The 26893-nt window shown below is 43.4% G+C and overlaps 1 protein-coding gene and 1 long non-coding RNA gene across 6 annotated transcripts in view; one reads left to right on the top strand and one right to left on the bottom strand.

The window, feature by feature from the left end:
• LOC118385128 (pyruvate carboxylase, mitochondrial-like) overlaps positions 1-20821 on the top strand; it is a 97660-nt gene extending 76839 nt beyond the window's left edge. Inside the window, exons 11-21 of the mRNA XM_035772011.2 lie at positions 726-870; positions 6647-6736; positions 6865-7086; positions 7811-7967; positions 8145-8385; positions 8553-8802; positions 13812-14056; positions 14950-15129; positions 16026-16274; positions 18015-18155; positions 18618-20821. Coding sequence (XP_035627904.1) covers positions 726-870; positions 6647-6736; positions 6865-7086; positions 7811-7967; positions 8145-8385; positions 8553-8802; positions 13812-14056; positions 14950-15129; positions 16026-16274; positions 18015-18155; positions 18618-18869 — 2172 coding nt within the window. The 3' untranslated portion in view covers positions 18870-20821. The remainder of the gene's footprint in view (positions 1-725; positions 871-6646; positions 6737-6864; positions 7087-7810; positions 7968-8144; positions 8386-8552; positions 8803-13811; positions 14057-14949; positions 15130-16025; positions 16275-18014; positions 18156-18617) is intronic.
• A 935-nt stretch (positions 20822-21756) lies between these two features.
• On the bottom strand, positions 21757-26893 carry LOC127930741 (uncharacterized). 5 transcript variants are annotated; one of them, XR_008139161.1, is made up of 4 exons: positions 22553-26893; positions 22213-22516; positions 21977-22156; positions 21757-21905 (listed from the first exon to the last, which is right to left on the bottom strand). It is a non-coding gene; the product is annotated as an uncharacterized LOC127930741 (long non-coding RNA). The 5 variants fall into 5 exon arrangements; XR_008139158.1 differs by having other exon boundaries at positions 21977-22186; positions 22243-22425; positions 22533-26892; XR_008139160.1 differs by having other exon boundaries at positions 21977-22088; positions 22553-26890.

The following is a 26893-nucleotide window of genomic DNA, read 5'->3' as shown; positions in this document are numbered from 1 at the left end:
CATTTATTAACGTCCTCTGTAATGTTCTTAGTTTGCTTTAGTCTTTTGGTGAGGGTTGGATCTGTTGTAAGACCTGTAATTGGGTCTACATGTAGAGGAATCTGGGTCACGGCGCTGGCGCTGTGTTGGCTTACTAGGCTATTTGCTGCTGTTTGAAGTGTGTGTGTGGTAGAAATGGACTAAGGACTTGAGCAGTAGCCTATAGATATTTTCCCAGTCATTTCTATTATCTTATTCGCTCTAATTTCTCTGTGCCTCTCATCTAGTCTCACTTGCTCTGGCTTCCTGCTTCTCTCTTTCTGTGTGTGTGTACCCCAGTGCACCTGGCTGAGACAGATGTGCAGCGTGGCACAGAGGAACATGCAGGGCATATGTTGAGGATTAGCTGGGATTGTTTTGCCTAGTGATCACACTGTTTTCTGCTCTGTGTGTTTTGGCCTGATTAGTGCTCACAGAAGAAGGGACTCCGTGTGGCGGTATTGAGTGTTCTAAGCCATTTGATTTGGGACTGACCACAACATGACCTCCCAGCCCTCCAAGACCATTTGCACTTGAGCTGTGTGTTTGCATGTCCAGGCACTTTGCCCAACCAAAATCTCGGTCCCTAGTGTTATGTATCATGCAGACGGTCTTCTTGACCATTTTGTCATTTTAACAACAATCTCTCGCCCCCTCCCACTATTTCTTTCTCCATTTCTCGCCCCTCTTATTTTGTTTCTGCACAGACCAACATCCCCTTCCTCCAGAACGTTCTGAGTAACGATCAGTTCCTGTACGGCACCGTTGACACCCAGTTCATAGATGAGAACCAGGAACTCTTCAACCTCAAGCCGGTCCAGAACCGAGCCCAGAAGTTGCTGCACTACCTGGGTAAAATGTCTTCAACTCACTGAAATTAGATTTGTTATTTCATAAACTGTGCTTCTTGTACTCAATTTAAAATAATTTGTTTCGTAATCTGTCTCTCTTTGTTGGTATAAATTATTTGAACTTTAGACACCACTTACTCAGTCATCTGATGTGTAGCTAATGATTGTCTTGATTCGTTGAACAATTGAAGCTTCCCTCCCTAGATCAAGTGGTGAGTTATTTGAATTCATACCTGGCTGGAATTAAAGCCGGTTTACGGCACAACTTTTTTTTTTGGAGGGGTTTTAAATGTATTTGTTTTAGGGGGTGGATCAGCTTTAATATTAGATTGATTGTTGCTTCCATCAGTGTAATTATCTGCATCATTTCCAATCCCCCATATATTTTGGGGATAAATATATAAACTCAGCAAAAAAAGAAACGTCCTCACTGTCAACTGCATTTATTTTCAGCAACTTAACATGTGTAAATATTTGTATGAACATAAGATTCAACAACAGAGACATAAACTGAACAAGTTCCACAGACATGTGACTAACAGAAATTGAATAATGTGTCCCTGAACAAAGGGGGGGGGGGGATCAAAATTAAGTCCGTATCTGGTATGGCCACCAGCTGCATTAAGTACTGCAGTGCATCTCCTCATGGACTGCACCAGATTTGCCAGTTCTTTCTGTGAGATGTTACCCCACTCTTCCACCAAGGCACCTGCAAGTTCCCGGACATTTCTGGGGGGAATGGCCCTATCCCTCACCCTCCGATCCAACAGGTCTCAGATGTGCTCAATGGGATTGAGATCCGGGCTCTTCGCTGGCCATGGCAGAACACTGACATTCCTGTCTTGCAGGAAATCATGCACAGAACGAGCAGTATGGCTGGTGGCATTGTCATGCTGGAGTGTCACTTCAGGATGAGCCTGCAGGAAGGGTACCACATGAGGGAGGAGGATGTCTTCCCTGTAACGCACAGCGTTGAGATTGCCGCAATGATAACAAGCTCAGTCCGATGATGCTGTGACACACCACCCCAGACCATGACGGACCCTCCACCTCCAAATCGATCCCACCTGAGAGTACAGGCCTCGGTGTAACGCTCATTCCTTTGACGATAAACGTGAATCCGACCATCATCCCTGGTGAGACAAAACCGCGACTCGTCAGCGTAGAGCACTTTGCCAGTCCTTTCTGGTCCAGCGACGGTGGGTTTGTGCCCATAGGCTACGTTGTTGCCTGTGATGTCTGGTGTGGACCTTCCTTACAACTATTGTGGACAGTCTGAGCACTGATGGAGGGATTATGCGTTCCTGGTGTAACTCGGGCAGTTGTTGCCATCCTGTACCTGTCCCACAGGTGTGATGTTAGGATGTACCAATCCTGTTACACGTGGTCTGCCACTGCGAGGATGATCAGCTGTCCGTCCTGTCTCCCTGTAGCGCTGTCTTAGGCGTATCACAGTATAGACATGGCAATTTATTGCCCTGGCCACATCTGCAGTCCTCATGCCTCCTTTCAGCATGCCGAAGGCACGTTCATGCAGATGAGCAGGGACCCTGGGCATCATTCTTTTGGTCTTTTTCAGTCAGTAGAAAGGCCTCTTTAGTGTCCTAAGTTTTCATAACTGTGACCTTAATTGCCTACCGTCTGTAAGCTGTTAGTGTCTTAGCGACCGTTCCACAGATGCATGTTCGTTAATTGTTTATGGTTCATTGAACAACCATGGAAACTGTGTTTAAACACTTTACAATGATCTGTGAAGTTATTTGGATTTTTACAAATTATCTTTTAAAGACAGGGTCCTGAAAAAGGGACGTTTCTTTTTTTGCAGAGTTTATATCTTTATACATAAAATCAAATGGATTTATATAGCCCTTACATCAGCTCATATCTCCAAAGTGCTGTACAGAAACCCAGCCTAAAACTCCAAACAGTAAGCAATGCAGATGTAGAAGCACGGTGACTAGGTAAAAACTCCCTAGAAAGGCCAAAACCTAGGACGGAACCTTGAGAGGAACCAGGCTATGAGTGGTGGCCAGTCCTCTTCTGGCTGTGCCTGGTGGAGATTATAACAGAACATGGCCAAGATGTTCAAATGTTCATAAATGAACAGCATGGTCAAATAATAATAATAATATAATAATAATATCACAGTAGTTGTCGAGGGTGCAGCAAGTCAGCACCTCAGGAGAAAATGTCAGTTGGCTTTTCATAGCCGATCATTAGGAGTATCTCTACTGCTCCTGCTGTCTCTAGAGAGTTGAAAATGTCCGGTGAACAGGTCAGGATTCCATAGCCACAGGTAGAACAGTTGAAACTGGAGCAGCAGTACGGCCAGGTGGACTGGGGACAGCAAGGAGTCATCATGCCAGGTAGTCCTGAGGCATGGTCCTAGGGCTCAGGTCCTCCGAGAAAGAGAATTAGAGAGAGCATACTTAAATTCACACAGGACACTGGATAAGACAGAAGTACTCCAGATATAACAAACTGACCCTAGCCCCACGACACATGAACTACTGCAGCATAAATAATGGAGGCTGAGACAGGAGGGGTCAGGGGACACTGTGGCCCCATCCGATGATACCCCCGGACAGGGCCAAACAGGAAGGATATAACCCCACCCACTTTGGATATAACCCCACCCCACCCAGCTTTTTGGTCTAAACTCCACTTGCCGTGTTTGGAAGAAGAAGGATGAGTACAACCCCAAGAACGCCATCCCAACTGTGAAGCATGGAGGTGGAAACATCATTCTTTGGGGATGCTTTTCTGCAAAGGGGACAGGACGACTGCACCGTATTGAGGGGAGGATGGATTGGGCCACGTATCGTGAGATCTTGGGCAACAACCTCCTTCCCTCAGTAAGAGCATTGAAGATGGGTTGTGGATGGGTTTTTTTTTTCTCATTTTGTCTGTCACAGAGTAAGTGTACCTATGATGAAAATTACAGGCCTCTCTCATCTTTTTAAGTAGGATAACTTGCACATAGGTGGCTGACTAAGTACTTTTTTGCCCCACTGTATGTTTATCTATGTATGCGCGTGTGGGTAAACATTCTATTTGTTGCAAGAATTCTGTATAATTTAAATTGAGAAATTCAAAGTTTTGAATCCGGTGTTTTGCGTAAACCATGGAATCGGTACATTGGAAAAATACGGCCTACCCATGGAGTCTATAGTATTGTACGTCACTTCCTTGACTATACTGAACACTCTGACATTAGTTCTAACAAATGACACCTTCGCTATTTAACTTTAATATACAGTGCGTTCAGAAAGTATTCAGACCCCTTTTTCCACGTTTTGTTACATTACAGCCATATTTTTAAAAAAGTCATTCCCTCAATCTACACACAATACCCTATAATGACAAAGTGAAAAAAATGATTAAAAAAAGAAAGAAATTGCAAATGTATTACATGAATAAATACCTTTTTATATACATAACTATTCAGACCCTTTGCTATGAGACTGGAAATTGAGCTCCGGTTCATCCTGTTTCCGTTGATCATCCTTGATGTTTCTACTACTTGATTGGAGTCCACCTGTGGTAAATACAATTGATTGGACATGATTTGGAAAGGCACACAACTGTCTATAAGGTCCCACAGTTGACCGTGCATGTTAGCCATAATCCAAGCCATGATGAAGGAATTGTCCTTCGAGCGCTGAGCCAGGATTGTGTCGAGGGACAGATCTCGGGAAGTGTACAAAAAGTATTATGTAGCATTTAAGTCCACAAGAACCCAGTGGCCTCCATTCATAAATGGAAGGAGTTTGGAACCACTAAGACTCTTCCTATAGTTGGCCGCCCGGCCAAACTGAGAAATCGAGGGAGAAGGACCTTGGTCATGGAGGTGACACTGGTCACACTGACAGAGCTCCAGAGTTTCTCTGTGGAGTTAGGATAACCTTCCAGAAGGACAACCATCTCTGCAGCACTCCACCAATTAGGCTGTTATGGTAGAGTGGCCAGATGGAAGCCACTCCTGAGTAAAAGGCACATGACAGCCTGCATGGAGTTTGCCAAAAGGCACCTGAAGGACAGACTGAGAAACAAGATTCTCTGTTCTGATGAAACCAAGGTTGAGCTCTTTGGCCCTAATGCCAAGCGCCACGTCTGGAGGAAATCTGGCACCATCCCTACGGTGAAGCATGGTGGTGGCAGCAACATGCTGTGGGATGTTTCTTCTGTGGCAGGGACTGGGAGACTATTCGGGATCGAGGGAAAGATGAACAGAGCAAAGTACAGAGATCATTGATGAAAACCTGCTCCAGAGCACTCAGGACTTCAGACTGGGGCAAAGGATCACGTTCCAACAGGACAACGGTCCTAAGCACACAGCCAAGACAAAGCAGGAGTGACTTCGGGACAAGTCTCTATGTCCTTTAGTGGCCCAGTCAGAGCCCGGACTTGAACCCGATCGAACATCTCTGGAGAGACCTGAAAATAGCTGTGCAAGTGACGCTTCCCAACCAACCTGGGAGTTTGAGAGGATCTGCAGAGAAGAATGGGAGAAACTCTCCAAATACAGGTGTGCCAAGCTTGTAGAGTCATACCCAAGAAGACGTGAGGCTGTAATCCAAAGGTGCTTAAACAAAGTACAGAGTAAATGGTCTGAATACTTATGTAAATGTCATATTTCAGTTTATTTGTAAGAAATGTGCAAAAATTTCTGAACCCAGTTTTTGCTTTGTCATTATGGGGCATTATGTGTAGATTGATGAGGGGGGATTAACATTTGAATCAATTTTAGAATAAGGCCGTAACGTATAAACATTTGGAAAGAATACTTTCCGAATGCACCGTACGCGTGTAGTGATTTTAGTATGCTTTTCTCCCATATAATGTTGCGCTGGGCATTGCCAGGGACCTCCACGAGGTACTTAGGGGCCGATAATGTATTGCAGTTCTCATGACTCTATATGTATTCTGAATGCGATTCGGTAATGCTATTTGATTCTATACATATTGCTCACTATATGTCTGCTGCAGAGGGACGAGAACATTTTGTGGAAATGTGAATGAATGTAGGAGAATATAAAACAGATCTGGTAAAAGATAATACAAAGAAAAAAACAAACCTTCTTTAGTATTTTTTTGGTACCGTCTTTGAAATGCAAGAGAAAGGCCATAATGTATTATTCCAGCCCAGGTGCAATTTTAGATTTTGGCCACTCAATTGCAGCAGTGCATGTGCAAAGTTTTAGACTGATTCCAATGAACCATTGCATTTCTGTTCAAAATGTTGTCGAGACTGAAATGTGCCTAATTTGTTAATAACTTTTCCTGTTCAAAACTGTGTACTCTCCTCAAACAATTAGCATGGTATTATTTCACTGTAATAGCTACTGTAAATTGGACAGAGCAGTTAGATTAACAAGAATTTAAGCTTTCAGCCAATTTCAGATATGTCTATGTCCTGGGAAATGTTCTTGTTACTTACAACCTCATGCTTATCGCATAAGTCTACATTAGCCCAACTGTCCCGTGTATGGGACATTGATCCTGATGAACTTTTAAAAGAAGATGGAGAACAAGCTATAGGATGAAAAATACCATAGTTTTGGCACAGGTATAGCTGATTAGCGCCAGCTAATGCAACCTAGCAAACAAAATCGATACTTTGAGTCAAAGTTAAAATGTAATATCCAAAATAATATTGCAATATGTAACTGGATCCCCCCCTTCCCCATCATTAATATAATATATTGGTAGGTTTTAAATGCCTACGACGATGGCCAACTCATGTTTTCTGATGCTTTCCTGCTGTCCTGTTTCAGGTCATGTGATGGTAAACGGACCCACCACTCCCATACCAGTGAAGGCCAAGCCTTCATCTATCGATCCTGTGATCCCACCCGTTCCTCTGGGTGAGATTCCAAACTACAAAACCTACCAGCTTTCTGTGAAACCTCTTTTTGTTTCTTCTTGAAGCAGCCCATTTTGTTTTAATCCAGTCAGTATAACATTGTAAAAGCTATATATTGATGTGGATTAGGTGAGCCTCCGGTTGGGTTCCGTGACGTCCTATTGAGGGAGGGTCCAGAGGGCTTTGCCAAGGCAGTGCGTGCCCACAAGGGTCTGCTGCTCATGGACACCACCTTCAGAGATGCCCACCAGTCTCTCCTGGCCACCCGTGTCCGCACCCACGACCTCAAACAGATCGCCCCCTTCGTAGCCCACAACTTAAACAACCTCTTCAGCGTGGAGAACTGGGGAGGTGAGGAGTTGTTTACCACCAGTGCTCACACTCAATCTTTTGAATGTATTTTCTATTACCACATGTTTTCCGATCTCAATCGGCACTTTCTTTTTTTCTCTGGACCGATTTTGCAGCCTGCCTATGATTCAGTGGCCTCATTATAAACATTATGTTTTCAAAGATCCCAGTTTGAGTTGAAAGGTCAAATATAATTAACTGCTAGGGTAAATTTAAAATGTGACACCGCTTCAGGCCTGAGTTCACATCATTGAGCTGAGCAAGTTAGTGTAGTGTATCTGGGTTATTCGGGGGGGGGGGTGTTCTCCTCTCCTCATGTCTCTGAAGAAAAAGGACGGCACACTTTTGAGGTTGATATGGATAGACTGACAGTATGTTTCTAAGTAGAGACTGAAGAAAGGCTCGGTCTCATCTGTAGCAAAGTGATGTATGAAAATACATGTTTTATTTGGATAGCTCTTTTTAGAAAATTAGCTACAGGAGATCACCTTAGCACCCTGAAAAGAGAATCTACTGTGACTGTGTCCAAAAACATTTTGATGTTGAGGGATCTGGACATCAGACTCGGGAGAGAGTCCTTCCTTCTCTGGATGAATAGGAGAGATTCATAGTCTTTTCATGAAGTCTGTCCATTTACTGTCTAGTAGATACATAAGCAGTCCAAATGCTGAGGTTTATGGAGTCTGTTGCTATGGCAGTTATTGATCATTCCTCTTCTGTGCAGGTGCCACCTTTGATGTGGCGATGCGTTTCCTGTGTGAGTGTCCATGGAAACGGCTGCAGGAGCTGAGGGCTCTGCTGCCCAACGTGCCCTTCCAGATGCTGCTCAGAGGAGCCAATGCTGTGGGGTACACCAATTACCCCGACAACGCCGTGTTCAAGTCAGTACCTCTTCCCTGGATCATGCACCCCTTAATCCTTATTCCAACCAGAGCACGTATAGTGTCAACCCAGCCCTCACTGTTTGAGGGTTATGCAATGGTATTTTTAGAAAGCATCACCCTTGAACCCAAGGTCTCTTCACTTGTACTCATCCATCTTTTAATTGTTCTGACCAGGTTCTGTGAGGTGGCCAAGGAGAACGGCATGGACATCTTCCGTGTGTTTGACTCTCTGAACTACCTTCCCAACCTGATGCTGGGTATGGAGGCTGCTGGGAGTGCCGGGGGTGTGGTGGAGGCCTCCATCTCCTACACAGGGGATGTATCTGACCCAATGAGGCAAAAGTACTCTCTGGAGTACTACCTGAAGCTGGCTGATGAGCTGGTCAGAGCTGGAACGCACATACTGAACGTCAAGGTACTTTAGGGAGGCTCTGAACCAAACCCACTGATGTGGTTTATCTCAACCACTTACATGTTCTATTTATATTGCGCTATATATACATTTTTTGATTAGTGACTCGGTCATAAATAACTAAAGAGAAAGGAGTCTGTCATGTTGTTGACCCCTCTATCCTTCTGCAGGACATGGCAGGGCTGCTGAAGCCTGAGTCCAGCCGCATGTTGATTGGTGCTCTGAGGGACCGTTTCCCTGACATGCCCATCCACGTCCACACCCACGACACGGCAGGCGCCGGCGTGGCTGCCATGCTGGCGTGTGCAGAGGCCGGGGCTGACATCGTAGACGTCGCTGTGGACTCCATGGCTGGAATGACATCACAGCCCAGCATGGGAGCTATTGTCGCCTGCACCAAGGGAACCAATCTCAGCACAGGTGAGTTGCCAGCCAATGGAGGGCAAATAAAGTGAGTTGCCAGCCAATGGAGGGCAAATAAAGTGCGTTGCCAGCCAATGGAGGGCAAATAAAGTGCGCTGCCAGCCAATGGAGGGCAAATAAAGTGCGCTGCCAGCCAATGGAGGGCAAATAAAGTGCGCTGCCAGCCAATGGAGGGCAAATAAAGTACGCTGCCAGCCAATGGAGGGCAAATAAAGTGAGCTGCCAGACAATTTTTATTTGACCTTTTTATTGAACTAGGCAAGTCAGTTAAGAACAAAAGATTATTTACAATGATGGCCTATGAACAGTGGGTTAACTGCCTTGTTCAGGGGCAGAATGACCGATTGTTACCTTGTCAGCTTGGGGATTCGATCTAGCAACATTTTGGTTACTGGCCCAACGCTCTAACCACTAGACTACCTGCCGACCCTCTGAATGGAGGGAAAATAAAGTGAGCTGCCAGCCAAGGTCTGCTATTGCAAACCGGTTGTATACACACAGGGGGGGAGCAGTGAACCATTTTTTCCCTGTTCTTTGTTTGCTATGTCGGAGCATTTAAAAAGGTAAAAGGCTGAGACCTTTAGCCCCATGAAAGGATGCTACAGTCAACAAGGACAAGGAAAAGCAACAGAGAAAAAACAAATACAGAGAAAAAATATATTTTTTCACCTTTTTATTTAACTAGACAAGTCAGTGAAGAACAAATGTATTATTTACAATGACGGCCTACCAAAAGGCAGGAGACCTCCTGCGGGGACAGGGGCTGGGATTAAAAATAAATAACACACACATATAGGACAAAACACACAACACGACGAGAGACAACGCAACACTACATAAAGACAGACCTAGGACAACAACATAGCAAGGCAGCAACACATGACCACATTATGCAGTCATGACAAGTCATGAAAATGTAGCTACTGACTCCAGCTGTTTATGGCTGTAGAAATGGGTAGTTAATTGGCATTTTTGCCACCTCGATGTGCATATGACATCCTCAAGTGTTTTTAAAGATCCATTTTCTGTTTGTGACGGAGGTTACTCTGCCTAGATGGCTCTGCATAACACTTCAAAATGTGTTTGTAGAACCAACTGCAACAGCTAGTGACAATTTAATTATGCTGATGCTTCGTGCATATTTACACTGCGGTTGAGTTAAACAAACGGTCTTAATGGATATAACCCAGAGAACATGGTACACATGGGAGGTAATACTGTTCATGTGTAGAGGGTAATGTAAAAAGGGCCAAATGAAGCATGATTGTTGCAGGGAAGCGGAGAGGGAACTAGAGGAAAAGGCAGGGGGGGAGTGGCAGAAAGGGCAGAAAGAAGTTCACCACACAACTGTCATTTCGCAGCTCACAAACAACCCTGCGACCTTCAGTTAATTGAGACATTACAGCAGCAGGAAAGTCTTAACCCGCTGTAATGACCTTGGCCTGCAAGCCTCCGTGAAGCTCTGCCTCTGCGTGGGAACAGGATTGTGGTCAGAACCATGTTCCCCTGGCTGCAGCCAGTCATGTTGTTGCTAGGGGAACGGTGGTGAGACCAGATCATTGCCCTTGTGTTATTCAGGAGGGAATCTGTCAGCTGCAGGCTAGTGTTGCCTGTTATCACGCTGCCACCAGCCGTGACTGACGGTTACCGTGTGCTTTGATTCATCAACGATGGTGGACAAGGTGAAAGGCTGTTCTTTCGTTCATGTTGTTTCGATGAACAAAGAGCAGCAGAGGAAATGGCAAATTTGATGAGCATTTAATCTAATCCTGCCATATGATACAAGGGTTTAATAACTACATATTTTGTTCGCAATGAATCAGGCTTAGATTAGCTACTTTTAAATCCTTAATTATTGAAACAAAGTGGCTGACAATAAAAGAATGGAGTTGCTGTTTGTTTTTAATTGAACAACACTTGAGAATATAATGAATTTGTCATGAGGAGTATGGAGGTAGCAGCTGCTCTGAAATGACTTGACCATATACTGGTTTACTGTTTGGGAATACAGCGCTACCTGAGCACTTACCAGCGAGTTCATTGTTTCTCATTCTAATCCAGTTAACTAAATGTCCTCTTTAGAAAATGAAACGTGGCAGGACCGAATTAGAAGAATGGTGTGAAATGGAGTCGTTTTTTAAAATGACATTGTTTTGTTGGATGCGAGTTGTTGAAAGTGTAGACAGTCGAGAGGTGAAATTTAGCATCTTTCTTTTGCTGGTTCCAATGTTCCATTTCAGGACTTGTGCATTTAATATATATATTTAATTTTTATTGTACCTTTTTATTTAACTAGGCAAGTCAGTTAAGAACACATTCTTATTTACAATGATGGCCTACTGGGGAACAGTGGTTTAACTGCATTGTTCAGGGGCAGAACAACAGATTTTTACCTCGTCAGCTCTGGGATTCGATCCAGCAACCTTTTGGTTACTGGCCCAACGCTCTAACCACTAGACTACCTGCCACCCCATCTATGGTCTCCAAATGTCCTCATTCAGGTAATTGCTGTGCAAGGTCAAAAAACATAACTAGAAGATGTCCTGTCAGTGTGTGTGTGTGTGTGATTTCAGTCAGAATCCCATCAGAATGCTCACATTCAGGGGAAAAAGACGTGTTCTTTTTGTTTATTTCTCATTAGTCTCTGCCTCCTGCTCCTTTTCACTGAGTACAAGGCTGCCTAGGTAATTGAAATGTCAGGCGGATGTCATTTGCCCAAGAAAATTCGGTGTCTAGTTACATTTCCCTTCTGTGTTGCGCTTTAGTGCCGTATATTCCATACAATATTTATCCATTTATTGTAAAATAACTTCCAAATTCATTCCAAATAAGCTACTATTTGGGCATTCATGCATGAGATAGGATGACAAGACTGCTCTAATTGATAGTTCTTCCCACTCATACCCTCGCTTACTTCTCAAAGTGCTCTCTGACCTACTACTGCCTTGGTCATATTTATTATCAGCTGTCTGAGCAGCTTACCGATTCGCTGCAGCTGTACACAGCCCATCTGCAAATAGCCCATCCAACTACCTACCTCATCCCCATATTGTTTTTGACTTTTTTTGCTCTTGCACACCATTATTTCTACATCATCATCATCTGCACATCTATCATTCCAGTGTTAATTTGCTAAATTGTAATTACTTCGCTACTATTGGCCTATTTATTGCCTTACCTCCTTACTCCATTTGCACACACTGTATATAGATTTTTCTGTAACTCGGTTGTTTTTTGTCGCACTGCTTTGCTTTATCTTGGCCAGGTCGCAGTTGTAAATGAGAACTTGTTCTCAACTGGCCGACCTGGTTAAATATAGGTGAAATAAAACAATACAAAATTGGAAGTACTTATTGGTACTTGTTTGCTGAAAATCCTCAAGTGCCTCATTTAATCTTGCTCTTTCACCTTTCCTCTTTTCCATGGTCCCATCTTCTCATTCATATGCTTTTGCTCATAAATTACTTCTGAGCTCTTCACTCCTGTAATCTTTTCATCCATATTTGATCTCTGCATCATGAGCTTTCCTCTGGCAAAGGTCCATTGTACTCTCCCGTGATGCTTATAGATCATCTTTAAGTCGGCTCTAGTCCTCTGAGGGACAGGAACTGTGGTCAATATCGCGCTCGCACGTTTGCTCCCTTGCTTTCTCGTTCCTTTGCTTTTCTTTTTTCTTTTTCCTCCTCTCTGCTGATGTTTACACATCTATGTACCAATAGATGTTTATGGATGGAGTGGGAAGCTTGATGCTAATATCCATGCTTAAAATTCTTTTGTCTCTGAGATGGATAGGATAGGGAGAATGTGTGTGGGGGCGGGGGTCTGTTTGACTTATGTGTTGTCAGCTGAAGCATGGAGGTAATTGTCATTACCGCAATTTGATAGGTCTTCTGGGTAAATTAGCATTCGCAATGTATTGGCAGCAAAGAGGGCGCATTGATTGACTGACTGATGTTCCTGCTTTGGAAGCCAGTGAACACCTAAGTGGCTGGAACCACACTGATATACTTTAATGTATTCTCTGGCATGTCTCCCACATACAATATGTTTAACAAGATTGTTCCATTGTATTTGCTTGGTATTTGTGCTACCAGCATCTATAGATGCATATATACTGAACACAAATATAAAGGCAACATGTAGAGTGTTTCATGAGCTGAAATAAAAGCTCCTGTAAATTTTGAATATGCACAAAGCTTATTTCTCTCAAATTAGTTTACATCCCTGTTAGTGAGCATTTCTTCTTTGCCAAGGTAATCCATCCACCTGACAAGTGTGGCATATCAAAAAGCTGATTAAATGGCATGATCATTACACAGGTGCACCTTGTGCTGGGGACAATAAAAGGCCACTAAAATGTGCAGTTTTGTCACTATGCCATAGATGTCTCAAGTTTTGACGGAGTGTGCATTTGGCATGCTGACTGCAGGAATGACCACAAGCTGTTGCCAGATAATTTAATGTTCATTTCTCTACCATAAGCCGCCTCCAACTATGTTTTTGAGAATTTGGTAGTACATCCAACCGGCCTAACAATCGCAGACCACGTGTAACCACGCCAGCCCATGTCCTCCACATCCGGCTTCTTCACCTGCAGGATCGTCTGAGACCAGACAGCTGATGAAACTGGGGTTTGCACAACCAAAGAGTTTCTGCACAAACTGTCGTCCTCACCAGGGTCTTGACCTGACTGCATTTCGGCGTCTGCCTGCATGATGAAAATGGTGGTCACACCAGATATTCACTGAATGATTTTCTGATCCACACCCCTACTTTTTTTGGGGGGGGTGTCTGTGACCAACAGATGCATGTCTTTATTCCCAGTCATTTGAAATCCATAGATTAGGGTCTAATGAATTTATTTGAAGTTACTGATTTCCTTATATGAACTAACTCAGTAAATTCATTGAAATTGTTAAATGTTGCGTTTTTAAATATTTCTGTTCAGTGTATTTATCCCTGATATCTCAGTGTCATTATTCTCTGTCCTGCCCTCTCTTTGACAGGGATATCCCTGGAGAATGTTTATGACTACAGTGAGTACTGGGAGGTTGCTCGCGGGCTCTATGCACCCTTTGACTGTACAGCCACTATGAAGTCTGGCAATGCTGATGTGTATGAGAACGAGATCCCTGGAGGCCAGTACACCAACCTGCACTTCCAGGCTCACAGCATGGGCCTGGGGCACAAGTTCAAGGAGGTGAAGAAGTCCTACACAGAGGCCAACAAGCTGCTGGGTGACCTCATCAAGGTGAGGCAACCGGCCACCTATTCAAATTAAGTGATCAAACACCTTTGTAATTCTCTCTCTGGAAGTGGATTTTTAAAAGTATTCTGATTTGTGGAGGAAAGTCTGTTTGAACTGCTGAATGAATTGCCCATTTAATTCCTTCACTCACCATCCTCCTTTCACTCTCTCTCAACTGTGTGTGTGTGTGTGTGTGAGGGAGGCTCTGTCTCAAATACAAAATAAAACAAAATGGGAATCCGTTTGCAGAAAGGAGAGCCGTTGATCTCACCGCAGCCTAAAGTCAGATTAACCAAGGCGCTTTGAGCAAGCTTATCTGTTATGTTCTGCAAGCTTCTGTCTGATCTCTCCAATCAATGGTATCTTTTAGTGTTTAGTCTCGCCTTGCTGGCTTTCATTTCCTAGGTCTTAATTAAATGATCAGCGATAGTTGACTTTCTCTTCTTGTCCTCCTCCATTTCCTTTGTTTCCGTCTAATATTGTCCATAAAACAGGCACAGGGCAATCAGTCTGAGTGTCTGTTCAATAGCAGACACGCTTACTTTGCTTTCATTATGCCTCTCTATTCATTTGCTCCTCTCTGCTACCCCTTGTCTTGTCGTCTTAGCTGCAAAAAAAATCATGTTTCTCAAACTATTTCCCCTTCTACCATACTTGTGTTCACTTCTTTTGCTCTCGCTCTGTTTATCTCCTTTCTTTCATTCTCTCTCCTCCTGACTACCTCACTTCTGTTCACCCCTCGCTCCTCTCCTGACTACCACACTTCTGTTCACTTCCAATTTGCACACCAGCCTGGAAGTTACTAGGGTGAAATACCATGGTCTATGACAGATGGGCTGTAGCACCAGTAATGTTGTGGATAACATCTGTCTCTCTCCACCTCTCCCCGCATGCAGGTGACCCCCTCCTCGAAGATCGTGGGTGACCTGGCCCAGTTCATGGTGCAGAACTCTCTGACAAGGGCAGAGGTGGAGGAGAGGGCTGATGAGCTCTCCTTCCCCCTCTCAGTGGTGGAGTTCCTGCAGGGTCACATTGGCATCCCACACGGAGGCTTCCCTGAGCCCTTCAGGTCCAAGGTAACACACACACACACACACCACACACACTTCACAAATTCCCAATAGATCCTAGTTCAAGGCCCTATTTATTTATTTTTTTTCAGCATCCAAACAACATTGTTCTTTTTAACACACTGGACTAATGCTTTCAATTGAGAACAGTCGGGGCAGCTGCACTTACAGTAATCAATAGCTTGCCCTTGGGAATGGGGTACACTCCGTATGTGGAAACATGTAACTATTCTATATCTGCCATTTCAATGCCAACCATAATGACAGGATTTGTATTCCCACATTCTGTATTAAAGGATTATTAGGTTTTTGCACTCGATGGTTATAACATTGAGAGTATATTATACTCCACTTAAATTGCAGTATTTATTTTTTTAACGAGCAGAAAAGGCCTTTTTAGTAGGGCACATCCCCTAAAGTCAGAGAAATACTTGAGAAGTTTGCCTGTTTTTGTCTCCACTGTCCCTGGATCTCTATCACACACATGTTTCTGTTTGAAATGTGAAGAAATCTAATTTCTTTCCCCATCTCTAAGAGAACCACAATTACCCAGAAGCATTTCTCTGGAAGATCAATTATTTCCTAGGACACATTTGTGCCTCCCATCACCAGTGCACAATGCAGTTCCCCTTCTTGTTTTGTTTTCCATTGGACGCACAGTGGCACTTGAGTAATTTATTTTTCAGTTCATAAATAAATAGGCCATCTGCTTAGCATACATCATGTATAACAAAGGAATGGTACAGCCATTATGGAGCAGCTATTTCTCATTTCCAACAGATGCCTAGCATTATCCTAATTCATTATTACACTCATGTTTACTTGTGATATTCAAACGTTGCTTGTAGCCTGCCCAGCTCCCTTTGGCCTGTTAGTGGCTGATTTCTAACCTCTGCCCCCAGGTGCTGAAGAATATGCCACGGGTGGAGGGCCGCCCGGGTGCCTCTCTGCCCGCCATGGACTTCCAGGCCCTAGAAAAACAGCTGCGAGAGACGCACGGAAATGACATCACTCCTGAGGATGTGATGTCAGCAGCCATGTACCCCAAGGTGTTCCAGGAGTTCAAGGAGTTCACCCATCAGTTTGGCCCCGTAGACTGCCTCAACACACGCCTGTTCCTCGATGGACCCAAGATTGCTGAGGAGTTTGAGGTCAGTCTCAACATGTGTGTGGATGAGAAGTGATTAATTTGACATGAACTGTCTGATTACAATATACAGTGCCTTGCGAAAATATTCGGCCCCTTGAACTTTGCGACCTTTTGCCACATTTCAGGCTTCAAACATAGAGAAAACTGTATTTTTTTGTGAAGAATCAACAACAAGTGGGACACAATCATGAAGTGGAACGACATTTATTGGATATTTCAAACTTTTTAACAAATCAAAAACTGAAAAATTGGGCGTGCAAAATTATTCAGCCCCTTTACTTTCAGTGCAGCAAACTCTCTCCAGAAGTTCAGTGAGGATCTCTGAATGATCCAATGTTGACCTAAATGACTAATGATGATAAATACAATCCATCTGTGTGTAATCAAGTCTCCGTATAAATGCACCTGCACTGTGATAGTCTCAGAGGTCCGTTAAAAGCGCAGAGAGCATCATGAAGAACAAGGAACACACCAGGCAGGTCCGAGATACTGTTGTGAAGACGTTTAAAGCCGGATTTGGATACAAAAAGATTTCCCAAGCTTTAAACATCCCAAGGAGCACTGTGCAAGCGATTAATATTGAAATGGAAGGAGTATCAGACCACTGCAAATCTACCAAGACCTGGCCGTCCCTCTAAACTTTCAGCTCATACAAGGATAAGACTGATCAGAGATGCAGCCAAGAGACCCATGATCACTCTGGATGAACTGCAGAGATCTACAGCTGAGGTGGGACACTCTGTCCATAGGACAACAATCAGTCATATATTGCACAAATCTGGCCTTTATGGAAGAGTGGCAAGAAAGCCATTTCTTAAAGATATCCATAAAAAGTGTTGTTTAAAGTTTGCCACAAGCCACCTGGGAGACATATCAAACATATGGAAGAAGGTGCTCTGGTCAGATGAAACCAAAATTGAACTTTTTGGCAACAATGCAAAACGTTATGTTTGGCGTAAAAGCAACACAGTTCATCACCCTGAACACACCATCCCCACTGTCAAACATGGTGGTGGCAGCATCATGGTTTGGGCCTGCTTTTCTTCAGCAGGGACAGGGAAGATGGTTAAAATTGATGGGAAGATGGATGGAGCCAAATACAGGACCATTCTGGAAGAAAACCTGATGGAGTATGCAAAAGACCTGAGACTGGGATGGAGATTTGTCTTCCAACAAGACAATGATCCAAAACATAAAGCAAAATCTACAGTGGAATGGTTCAAAAATAAACATATCTAGGTGTTAGAATGGCCAAGTCAAAGTCCAGACCTGAATCCAATCGAGAATCTGTGGAAAGAACTGAAAACTGCTGTTCACAAATGCTCTCCATCCAACCTCACTGAGCTCGAGCTGTTTTGCAATGAGGAATGGGAAACATTTTCAGTCTCTCGATGTGCAAAACTGATAGAGGCATACCCCAAGCGACTTACAGCTGTAATCGCAGCAAAAGGTGGCGCTACAAAGTATTAACTTAAGGGGGCTGAATAATTTTGCACATCCCAATTTTTCAGTTTTTGATTTGTTAAAAAAGTTTGAAATATCCAATAAATGTCGTTCCACTTCATGATTGTGTCCCACTTGTTGTTGATTCTTCACAAAAAAAATACAGATTTATATCTTTATTTTTGAAGCCTGAAATGTGGCAAAAGGTCGCAAAGTTCAAGGGGGCCGAATACTTTCGCAAGGCACTGTATTTGCTTATGTTCTATTTTCTTCGGATCACACTTTCTGTGTCTGTCAGGTGGAGTTGGAGCGAGGGAAGACCCTCCACATCAAAGCCCTGGCCCTGGGAGACCTCAACAAGGCTGGCCAGAGGGAGGTGTTCTTTGAGCTGAACGGAGCACTCAGATCTGTCCTGGTCAAGGATACATTGGCCATGAAGGTACAGTAAATCAAATCAAATGTATTTGTCACATACACATGGTTAGCAGATGTTAATGCGAGTGTAGCGAAATGCTTGTGCTTCTAGTTCCGAAAATGCAGTAATAACCAATGAGTAATCTAACCTAACAATTCCAAAACTACTACCTCATACACACAAGTGTAAAGGGATAAAGAATATGTACATAAAAATATATGAATGAGTGATGGTACAGAACGGCATAGGCAAGATGCAGTAGATGGTATCGAGTACAGTATATACATATGAGATGAGTAATGTAGGGTATGTAAACAGTACATAGACAGTACATAGTTGCATGCTTAAAACGCATAATGACAAATAACACTAAAGATATTCTCACTGCTTTATAAATTGTTTAACCTCCCCATTAGATATCTCAATCGACACATTGGTGTTCCTGCAAACTCACGAAGTGTACTCTCTCTCTGCCCCTCTCTCCAGGAGATGCACTTCCACCCCAAGGCGCTGAAGGATGTGCGTGGCCAGGTGGGGGCTCCCATGCCGGGTAAGGTTGTGGAAGTGAAGGTGAAGCAGGGCCAGACGGTGGAGAAGGGCCAGCCTCTGTGTGTGCTCAGCGCCATGAAGATGGAAACAGTGGTCAACTCTCCCCTCTCTGGCACTGTGGTTAAGATCTACGTCAACACCGACAGCAGCCTGGAGGGAGACGACCTCATCCTGGAGATCACCGAGTAGGACAGGAACCTTTCATTTGAGCACAACCTTAACCCCTTCAGTCTCACACGCTAAAGTACAATTCCAACTGTTGAAAAGAGGCAGGCAGGAGAGAAATGTATCTATTTTTGAAATTCTGGAAAAAAAATATACAGTATGATTGTAATCAATTAATGAACTAATGTTTGTTTATTGGAGCGCTTCCTGTGGTGATTGCACTTGTGATATGTACGGTAATCCACTGTCACTTTAGAAACTGATAAGTACAATCATTAACCATTGGAAGGGAATAAAATCTAGGAGTTTTCATATTCATATATTCATGTTAATCAATATACGTCATTCTCTAACGCTTTCCTGAAGAGTTATATTGCTGAGGCTATGCCAATATGAAGATGAATGATGCAATAAATAAGTGTAAAGCAATTGATAAGCCGTTGACATTCTGGGATGTTATGTAATATAAACTCTTAATCTTGGCTAATCATGTTTTAAATTGTACAATAGTATTTAGGCCATCCCTGTACGAGCATCACCTCCATGAGTGTCATCATCTGATATGTTTAAATAGAAAAATGAAAGTTAACATCAATAGACCCAGGGTCGTTACAGTAATAATATAGGTGTTCAAGCATAGGAAGTGTTTCCATCCTAATTGTCCTCTCTCTTCCCTCCATCTCACTATATTGACTGACTGGGTAAAGCTGTTCTAAGCATCTACTCATCACTGATCACTGCATTACTTTCACTCATTTTCAACCAACCCATTATAAAGAGTAAAGCTTTTACTGTACATTTCCTTTGCATCTGAAAGTGGATGGCCTATGAATTTTTGAAACACAAGTGACTCAGTTGACCAAAACTCTTCTTTTAGACACTGAACCTAAAATAACAAATTTTTTTGACCAACTACCTTGCTTTGTACATGAACGCCAATATACTTGATATTCTGATACACGCTTGATATTTTGGCAACTTGCTGTGACTTTTTAAAATAGAAATGAATCCTACATAACTGGACATACTTAGTCATTCTGGTAGTCATTGGGACTGACTGGACTCTGGTGAGATTTACAGGTTGTAAGGGGGTAGTGTCATGTTCTCAATCTGTGGTAATGGATTACTAAGGGGCATTTGTTTTTAGACCCCATAGGAACTTGACCCGAATAACCGATGACAAAATAATTGGTCTTTGTTTTTAGTGTAGAGATTAAAAGTAGTTGAATGTTACTTGTGTATATGGTGTGTCCTTGCAGTACATGAGGCTACTGTCTGAGTGCTGGTGGGTGTTGTTTTGTCAACTGTCATGGTAACCACTTTGTGTCTGTTTACATCTGGGGTGTTGATAATCGTGAGCACACTAGGCATTGTCATGTAATACAGTATTTGCAGTGCAAAGAGAAATGTTATTGATTTTGTTTTGTTTTTACATGAAAAATCATAGCCTTGTCATGATTAAGTAACGTCTATAATCTACGACATTACAAATCATCTCTTGAGAATAGTTTACCAACCTGTTGTATCAAGCCATAGTAATCAGATGTTTCTTACACTTCTAACTCCTGTATGTGAAACATAGGACTTAAGCCCAGTAATGCAACAACTAAAGAATGCAACGATTGAGCCTGTTATCTTACGAGCGACATTGGTTCTGTGCGTAAAATATAATTTTTGCGTGCAGTACGCACAGTTATCTAGGTCAAGTAGGAGACTTCTACATAGGAAAAACAAATGTTAATGAGCTTTATACGTAGATGTCTTGTAAGCGTTAACATTACTACCGATTTATGTTGAATAGTAATGTCATTTGTATTCTAGAATCTTGCTGGGGATCTGTGGCAGTTATGCCATCCTTCTCATGTCTCTGTCTTTTGATGATCAGTTTTAAATCATGCAAATACTAATTCAGTGTAACCTCATGTCTTTTCAATGTGACAGGACTTTGAAAGAAATTAAAAGAGCATTACAGAGTTGTCTCGCTCTTTGTCATTTTAATGTTTTGATAATAGAGCTTGTGTGCAATGGTGCATCTTAGACTTAGTGTGCGGCTCTGTTCAAGTGCTCTATTCTTATGAAGAGTAGCGTGAAAAATGAATCAAAATGGCAGACAAATGTTTCTACATAAACAATTCAATAATTGTGACAATTTGAAAGTCAACACTCGTTAGGTATAAATAATGTACATATTCAGTTGCAGGGGTGTAAAAGGCAGATGATCGATAGTTGATAAGGCCCACTCTAATTGAAACGGACAGGAACGGCCCTAACCTACCCAATCAGTCGGTGCACATTGATTGATTGCCAATAGCGTAATCCCCTAATGGATACAAATTGATAGATATGAGGACAACGTGTGTGTCCAATCGTTCACATGCCACACTGTTAATAATTTTGACATTTTGAGTCAATAGTTACTCAAACAGTTACATCTCTTCTAAAGCCTGCAATCTATGCTTTTGCACAGCCTCACAGTTTAGATACTGAGTAGTGTACTATTCTGTAGCATTACTGCACTGATGGATGATGGGCCTCAGAGCTGCCATATGCTCCTTATGATGAGAAGTTGGGGTGTGTTTCCGGGCGCTGATTAATTGCTCTGTATGCACCAGGGTAGTCTACCTGTAGGTGCTGACCATGGCCATGTGATGTACAGCCAGGACTGGGGCAGAGGAAATGTATGAGGCTGAATGACTAGAGAGAAGAGACTGGGAGCCAGTATTGTTCACCGAGTTCTAGATGGGTTGTAAAGTGCATATTTTAAATGGCTATGTTCAAATGTTCTATTTTTTAAGGTGGGAGTTAACCCCGGAGATAATCATACCTCATGAGTGTGCTTCCTTGCTATTAGAAATGTGCCTGTGTGGCAGTCTGTCATAAATGTTTGATTCAGTGTCCTGCCCTCCACCCATTCAGACCTAATGTATCTGACATCGCTCATCTCTGGCTCCTCCATCACCTAGGCTCTCTGCCCTCCTCCCATTCAGACCTAATGTATCTGACATCGCTCATCTCTGGCTCCTCCATCACCTAGGCTCTCTGCCCTCCTCCCATTCAGACCTAATGTATCTGACATCGCTCATCTCTGGCTCCTCCAACACCTAGGCTCTCTGCCCTCCTCCCATTCAGACCTAATGTATCTGACATCGCTCATCTCTGGCTCCTCCATCACCTAGGCTCTCTGCCCTCCTCCCATTCAGACCTAATGTATCTGACATCGCTCATCTCTGGCTCCTCCATCACCTAGGCTCTCTGCCCTCCCATTCAGACCTAATGTATCTGACATCGCTCATCTCTGGCTCCTCCATCACCTAGGCTCTCTGCCCTCCTCCCATTCAGACCTAATGTATCTGACATCGCTCATCACCGAGGCTCTCTGCCCTCCTCCCATTCAGACCTAATGTATCTGACATCGCTCATCTCTGGCTCCTCCATCACCTAGGCTCTCTGCCCTCCTCCCATTCAGACCTAATGTATCTGACATCGCTCATCTCTGGCTCCTCCATCACCTAGGCTCTCTGCCCTCCTCCCATTCAGACCTAATGTATCTGACATCGCTCATCTCTGGCTCCTCCATCACCTAGGCTCTCTGCCCTCCTCCCATTCAGACCTAATGTATCTGACATCGCTCATCTCTGGCTCCTCCATCACCTAGGCTCTCTGCCCTCCACCTGGCTCCTCCATCACCTAGGCTCTCTGCCCTCCACCCATTCAGACCTAATGTATCTGACATCGCTCATCTCTGGCTCCTCCATCACCTAGGCTCTCTGCCCTCCACCCATTCAGACCTAATGTATCTGACATCGCTCATCTCTGGCTCCTCCATCACCTAGGCTCTCTGCCCTCCTCCCACAAGTAAACGGTAAAGCCACTTTTGCAGAACATTTCAGCAACATAATTAGTTTATACAGGTGTGGCTCAGGCTCTCTCCCAGTAACATAGCTAATGATCGCTGATCCTCTCCCCTCAGTTTTTTGCGCCATCATAATCCCCTTAATTTGGGATGTTTGGTGAGCTTGCTGTGACGAGGGGGTTCACCGTGGGTTAGTGTATGCTCCCAGCATGACAGAACACGAGGCGGAGGAGAACACAAATTCCCACAGAATGAGGTCAAGTACTTAACTGTCATTAGTATTCTTCATGATTTTAATATCAATCCATTAGCCTAATACCTTAGTGTTAAGTCTTGTTAATTAAATGAAGCTCAGGTTTCTTTAGAGAAGAAAAAAGCCACCATGGTGCAGAGATGAGATTTGTCCATTAGTACAATCGTGTTTGTAGTCTAATGAGAGGAGTGGGAGTGTTAGGAGTGTTTATCAGACAAAATTGGTACGATTGGAGCATGGCTTTGATACACAGAACTTTGCAATAGGATATGTTAGAATATAGAAATATAGGTCTTCTGTCAGACTTTGTAAACATTGGCATTGTAAATATTCCACTTTGTGCAATTGCCTAAAGATTTTTTAAAACATGCATGAACAATATCACCTACAGCCCTATTTCAGACTTTCAAACAGCCCTCCAATCACAGACTGGTAATTAGTCACCAGGGAAGTTATTAATAAAGCTTAACTACCACCATAAATTCCCGCTTTTTTATTTTATTTAAGAAGAAAATGGATAAATACCACAACAGGCTGATAGATATTAGAGATTACTGGCTCTTATGTCTTTCTACCATTGAATACTGAGTCAATCCAATATCTGAATTTAATGAATCGTTCTTAATATAACATATTTATGTTTGAAGTACATTTTATAAAGCTGTATATACTGATATGATATAATCCCTCAAGGTCTATGGGATACTTGCAGCTTTCCTATTGCGTGGCCTGTTTTGATGGGATTTGTCTTGCCACTGTGCTGTACAATACTCTGTGTGGCAGCATTAAACATAGTTCAATAAGTCTGTGTTTACAACCGAGGTGTGCTTGTTTCCTGGGTACTGTTTCTAATAATCCTCTGATTTAGAAATGAAGATGTTACTCTGGATTCCCCCGGGGAAGCCTGAAGTCAAGTCTATGAATTACTCATCTCTAATGTCAGCTCTCTGCGCTCATGCAAAAACAGAAGCCACAAACACACCAACAATATGAATAATGCAAGTATCCCAGCTGTCAAAACAAGGATCTTAAGATTCTGACATAGGGTTGAGGACTGAATTTGTTTTGGTGGTGGAAAGGGCTTGTTTAAGTTTTTAAAGTATATGTCAGGCTACCCACAAACTGTAATTTCTAAATGAAAGCAGTTTGCTGCACATTACGAATTTTCACGATTTGGACATTAATCCACTTTCCAACGCTAATGAAACGTGGAAATGTAAGCAGCATTTTGGATTCCGAGTTGAATTAGTTAGGGAGCGTAAACAAAGTACTAACTTTTTTTACATTCAAATTTCAATAGCTCCTTGCTCATGTGACCTACTGACTTCAAACAAGGTTCTGAATGTACACTCAGTGGGCCTACACATTGCACAACCTTTAGTTTGTCCATTTTCATCTCATCCATTTTTACATTCATATTTCAAACGTTCAAATTTCAACAGCTCCTTGGTCATGTGACCTACTGACTCCAAACAAGGTTAAGAATGTACACTCAGTGGGCCTACACAGTGCACATCCTTTAGTTTGTCCATTTTCATCTCACACGTTTTTACATAAATGTTTCTCAATTTTACATTTCAATAGCTCCTTGGTCATGTCACCTACTGACTTCAAACAAGGTTCCGAATGTCCATTGACTACCCTTCTATATTGCACACCCATTAGTTTGTCCATTTTCATTTCACACGTTTTTCCATTAAATTTGTAAACTTTGTAATTTCAATAGCTCCTTGGTCATGGCACCTACTGGACTCAAACGAAGTTCAGAATGTCCACTGACTACCCTTCTATATTGCACACCCTTTAGTATGTTAATTTTCATCTCACGCAATTTTACATTAATTTTTCTAACTTTCAAATTTCAATAGTTCCTTGGTCATGTGACCTACTGACCTTAAACTACTTTCAGAATGTCCACGGACTGGCGGAGACGGGCGCGGCGAGGAATCCAGTGCGGTAACGCGACCGATCCCCTGGGAGAGTTCTCTTTTCTTTGTGATGAGCAGGGCGCCCTGGAATGGGTTTGCCCCGGGAAAGGGGCCCAAGCCCTGGAAAGCATTGCAGTTTCTTTATTGTCTGGTGAGCTATCCCTGGCCCTTGAAAATCTGGGGGAGAGGGTGTGAATCTCACACCGGGCCGTACCCGTATCCGCAGCAGGTCTCCAAGGCGAACAGACTCTGGCATGTTATAATAATGTAGGTAAGGGAAGTTGGAAAAAAAGAGACGGAACTTTGGGATAAGGATTGGCTCTAAGGGCTCGGTCGGTCGGATTGGGCTCGAGCTGCGGCTTGGGGAGCAGTCGCTCCATTGCCCTCCTCTCGCCACTATTGGAAGTTTTTTGTGCGGCTCATCTCGCGGTCTCTCGTCCGCGGTCTCGCAAGGGACTGTGTGCGGGGGTTTGAAGGCGGACTGGTGAGGGGTTAGGTCCGGCGGTTGGTGGCGGCAACTCTGGACGTGCGCCAGGCCCTTCTCGTGGATCTCCCCAGCTACGGCGCTCGCCAGCCCCACACATTGTAGGTGGGGTGGTCTCCTTTACACTCACTAGACTTGAGGCGGAGCCTAAACCCATTGGCCCCGCAGTGATAGGGCATTGAATGGATCTGGCTCATGACCTACGGAGTGGGGAGAGGTATCTCCAGCTTGTCTGGGGAGGGAGGCGTACATCTGATGTGGGTAGGACCATCCACGCCCATTGATTTGCTGCGGAACCATAAAATGGACGGAAGAAGTCTAGGTTCCCACTGGGCACAGATCACAGAATGTCAACTTGATGAAATTCAAAGGAGCGTACCCACCTGTCGCGGTCGCACTCAAATCACCCGTGGGGTGACAGTGACTGCCTCATGTCAAAGTGCTGGTAAAGGTGGTTCCTATGGCTCTGTCCCGGAGGGCTGACTAGGCAAGCAAATTATTAAAAGGGGATTATTTTCTGTTACTTCTTCCGAACATCCGGCCGATGGTGCCGCTAGATACAGCGAGGGATATTTGGTTCTCAAGCCTATAAGTATTGCACTGGCACTTGATGTCAATTGGGTGTAAAAATCCAGTTAAAGTCCGCTGAAGGTTAGTAGCGGGCAACTGCCCAGTTTGTAAGACAGAAAAGCCTCAGATGATACCACTGGGCGTGACTCGAATGGATGTCAATTTGATTATATCTGACTGGAACATGCTACCCTTCGCGGTCGCGCTCAAACCACCTTTGGGGTGGCTGTGACCCCCTCATGTCAAAGTGAGGAAATTCAATGAAGCGGGGGTAAACGGCGGGACATAATTAAGAGTCTCTTGAGGTAGCCAAATGCCTCGTAATCTCATTAGGGATGCGCTGGAATGGATGAACCAGAAACGTATGAGATGAAAAGGGACAAACTAAAGGGTGTGCAATATAGAAGGATAGTCATTGGACATTCTGAACCTTGTTTGAAGTCAGTAGGGTCACATGACCAAGGAGCTATTGAAATTCAAACATTTGAATAAATAATTTTAAATAGTGCGAGATGTTAGAACCAGTTTTTAGAAGTTTTAGGAGTAATGTGTTAAAGAGCTTTTGAAATTAGAACATTTTGATTTGTCACTATGATGAAGGTCCCTAACTGCCTTTGGTGGACGTAAGGAAAACTACAGGCAAATAATCCGTTGAATATCCAACCTGAATCTGTCTTCGCCTCAGTAGTCTGAATGTAGAGAGAGAATGAGGCAGGCTGTATATATTTGGTGTGCATGGCAACGATAACCTTTATAATGGTTTCTCTCTCTGTTTTTCTGTTTCTCACACACACAAACTGTGTCATATAAAACCTTGTTGGAAAATAATGCCGTGATTACGGTTCAATCGAGTACAGGCTCGATTGGTGGGAAGGCGGGTAGTTGTTGAAGACAACTTAGTAAAGAGGTTTCCAAAAGGGTTCTAAGGCTGTCCCCATTGGAGAACCCTATTGGGTTCCA

The sequence above is a fragment of the Oncorhynchus keta genome, chromosome 6 (genome assembly GCF_023373465.1).
Source record: "Oncorhynchus keta strain PuntledgeMale-10-30-2019 chromosome 6, Oket_V2, whole genome shotgun sequence".
NCBI classification, from domain to species: domain Eukaryota; kingdom Metazoa; phylum Chordata; class Actinopteri; order Salmoniformes; family Salmonidae; genus Oncorhynchus; species Oncorhynchus keta.
The sequence above is the reverse complement of the archived record's forward strand: the minus strand, read 5'-3'. Positions and strand labels throughout refer to the sequence as shown.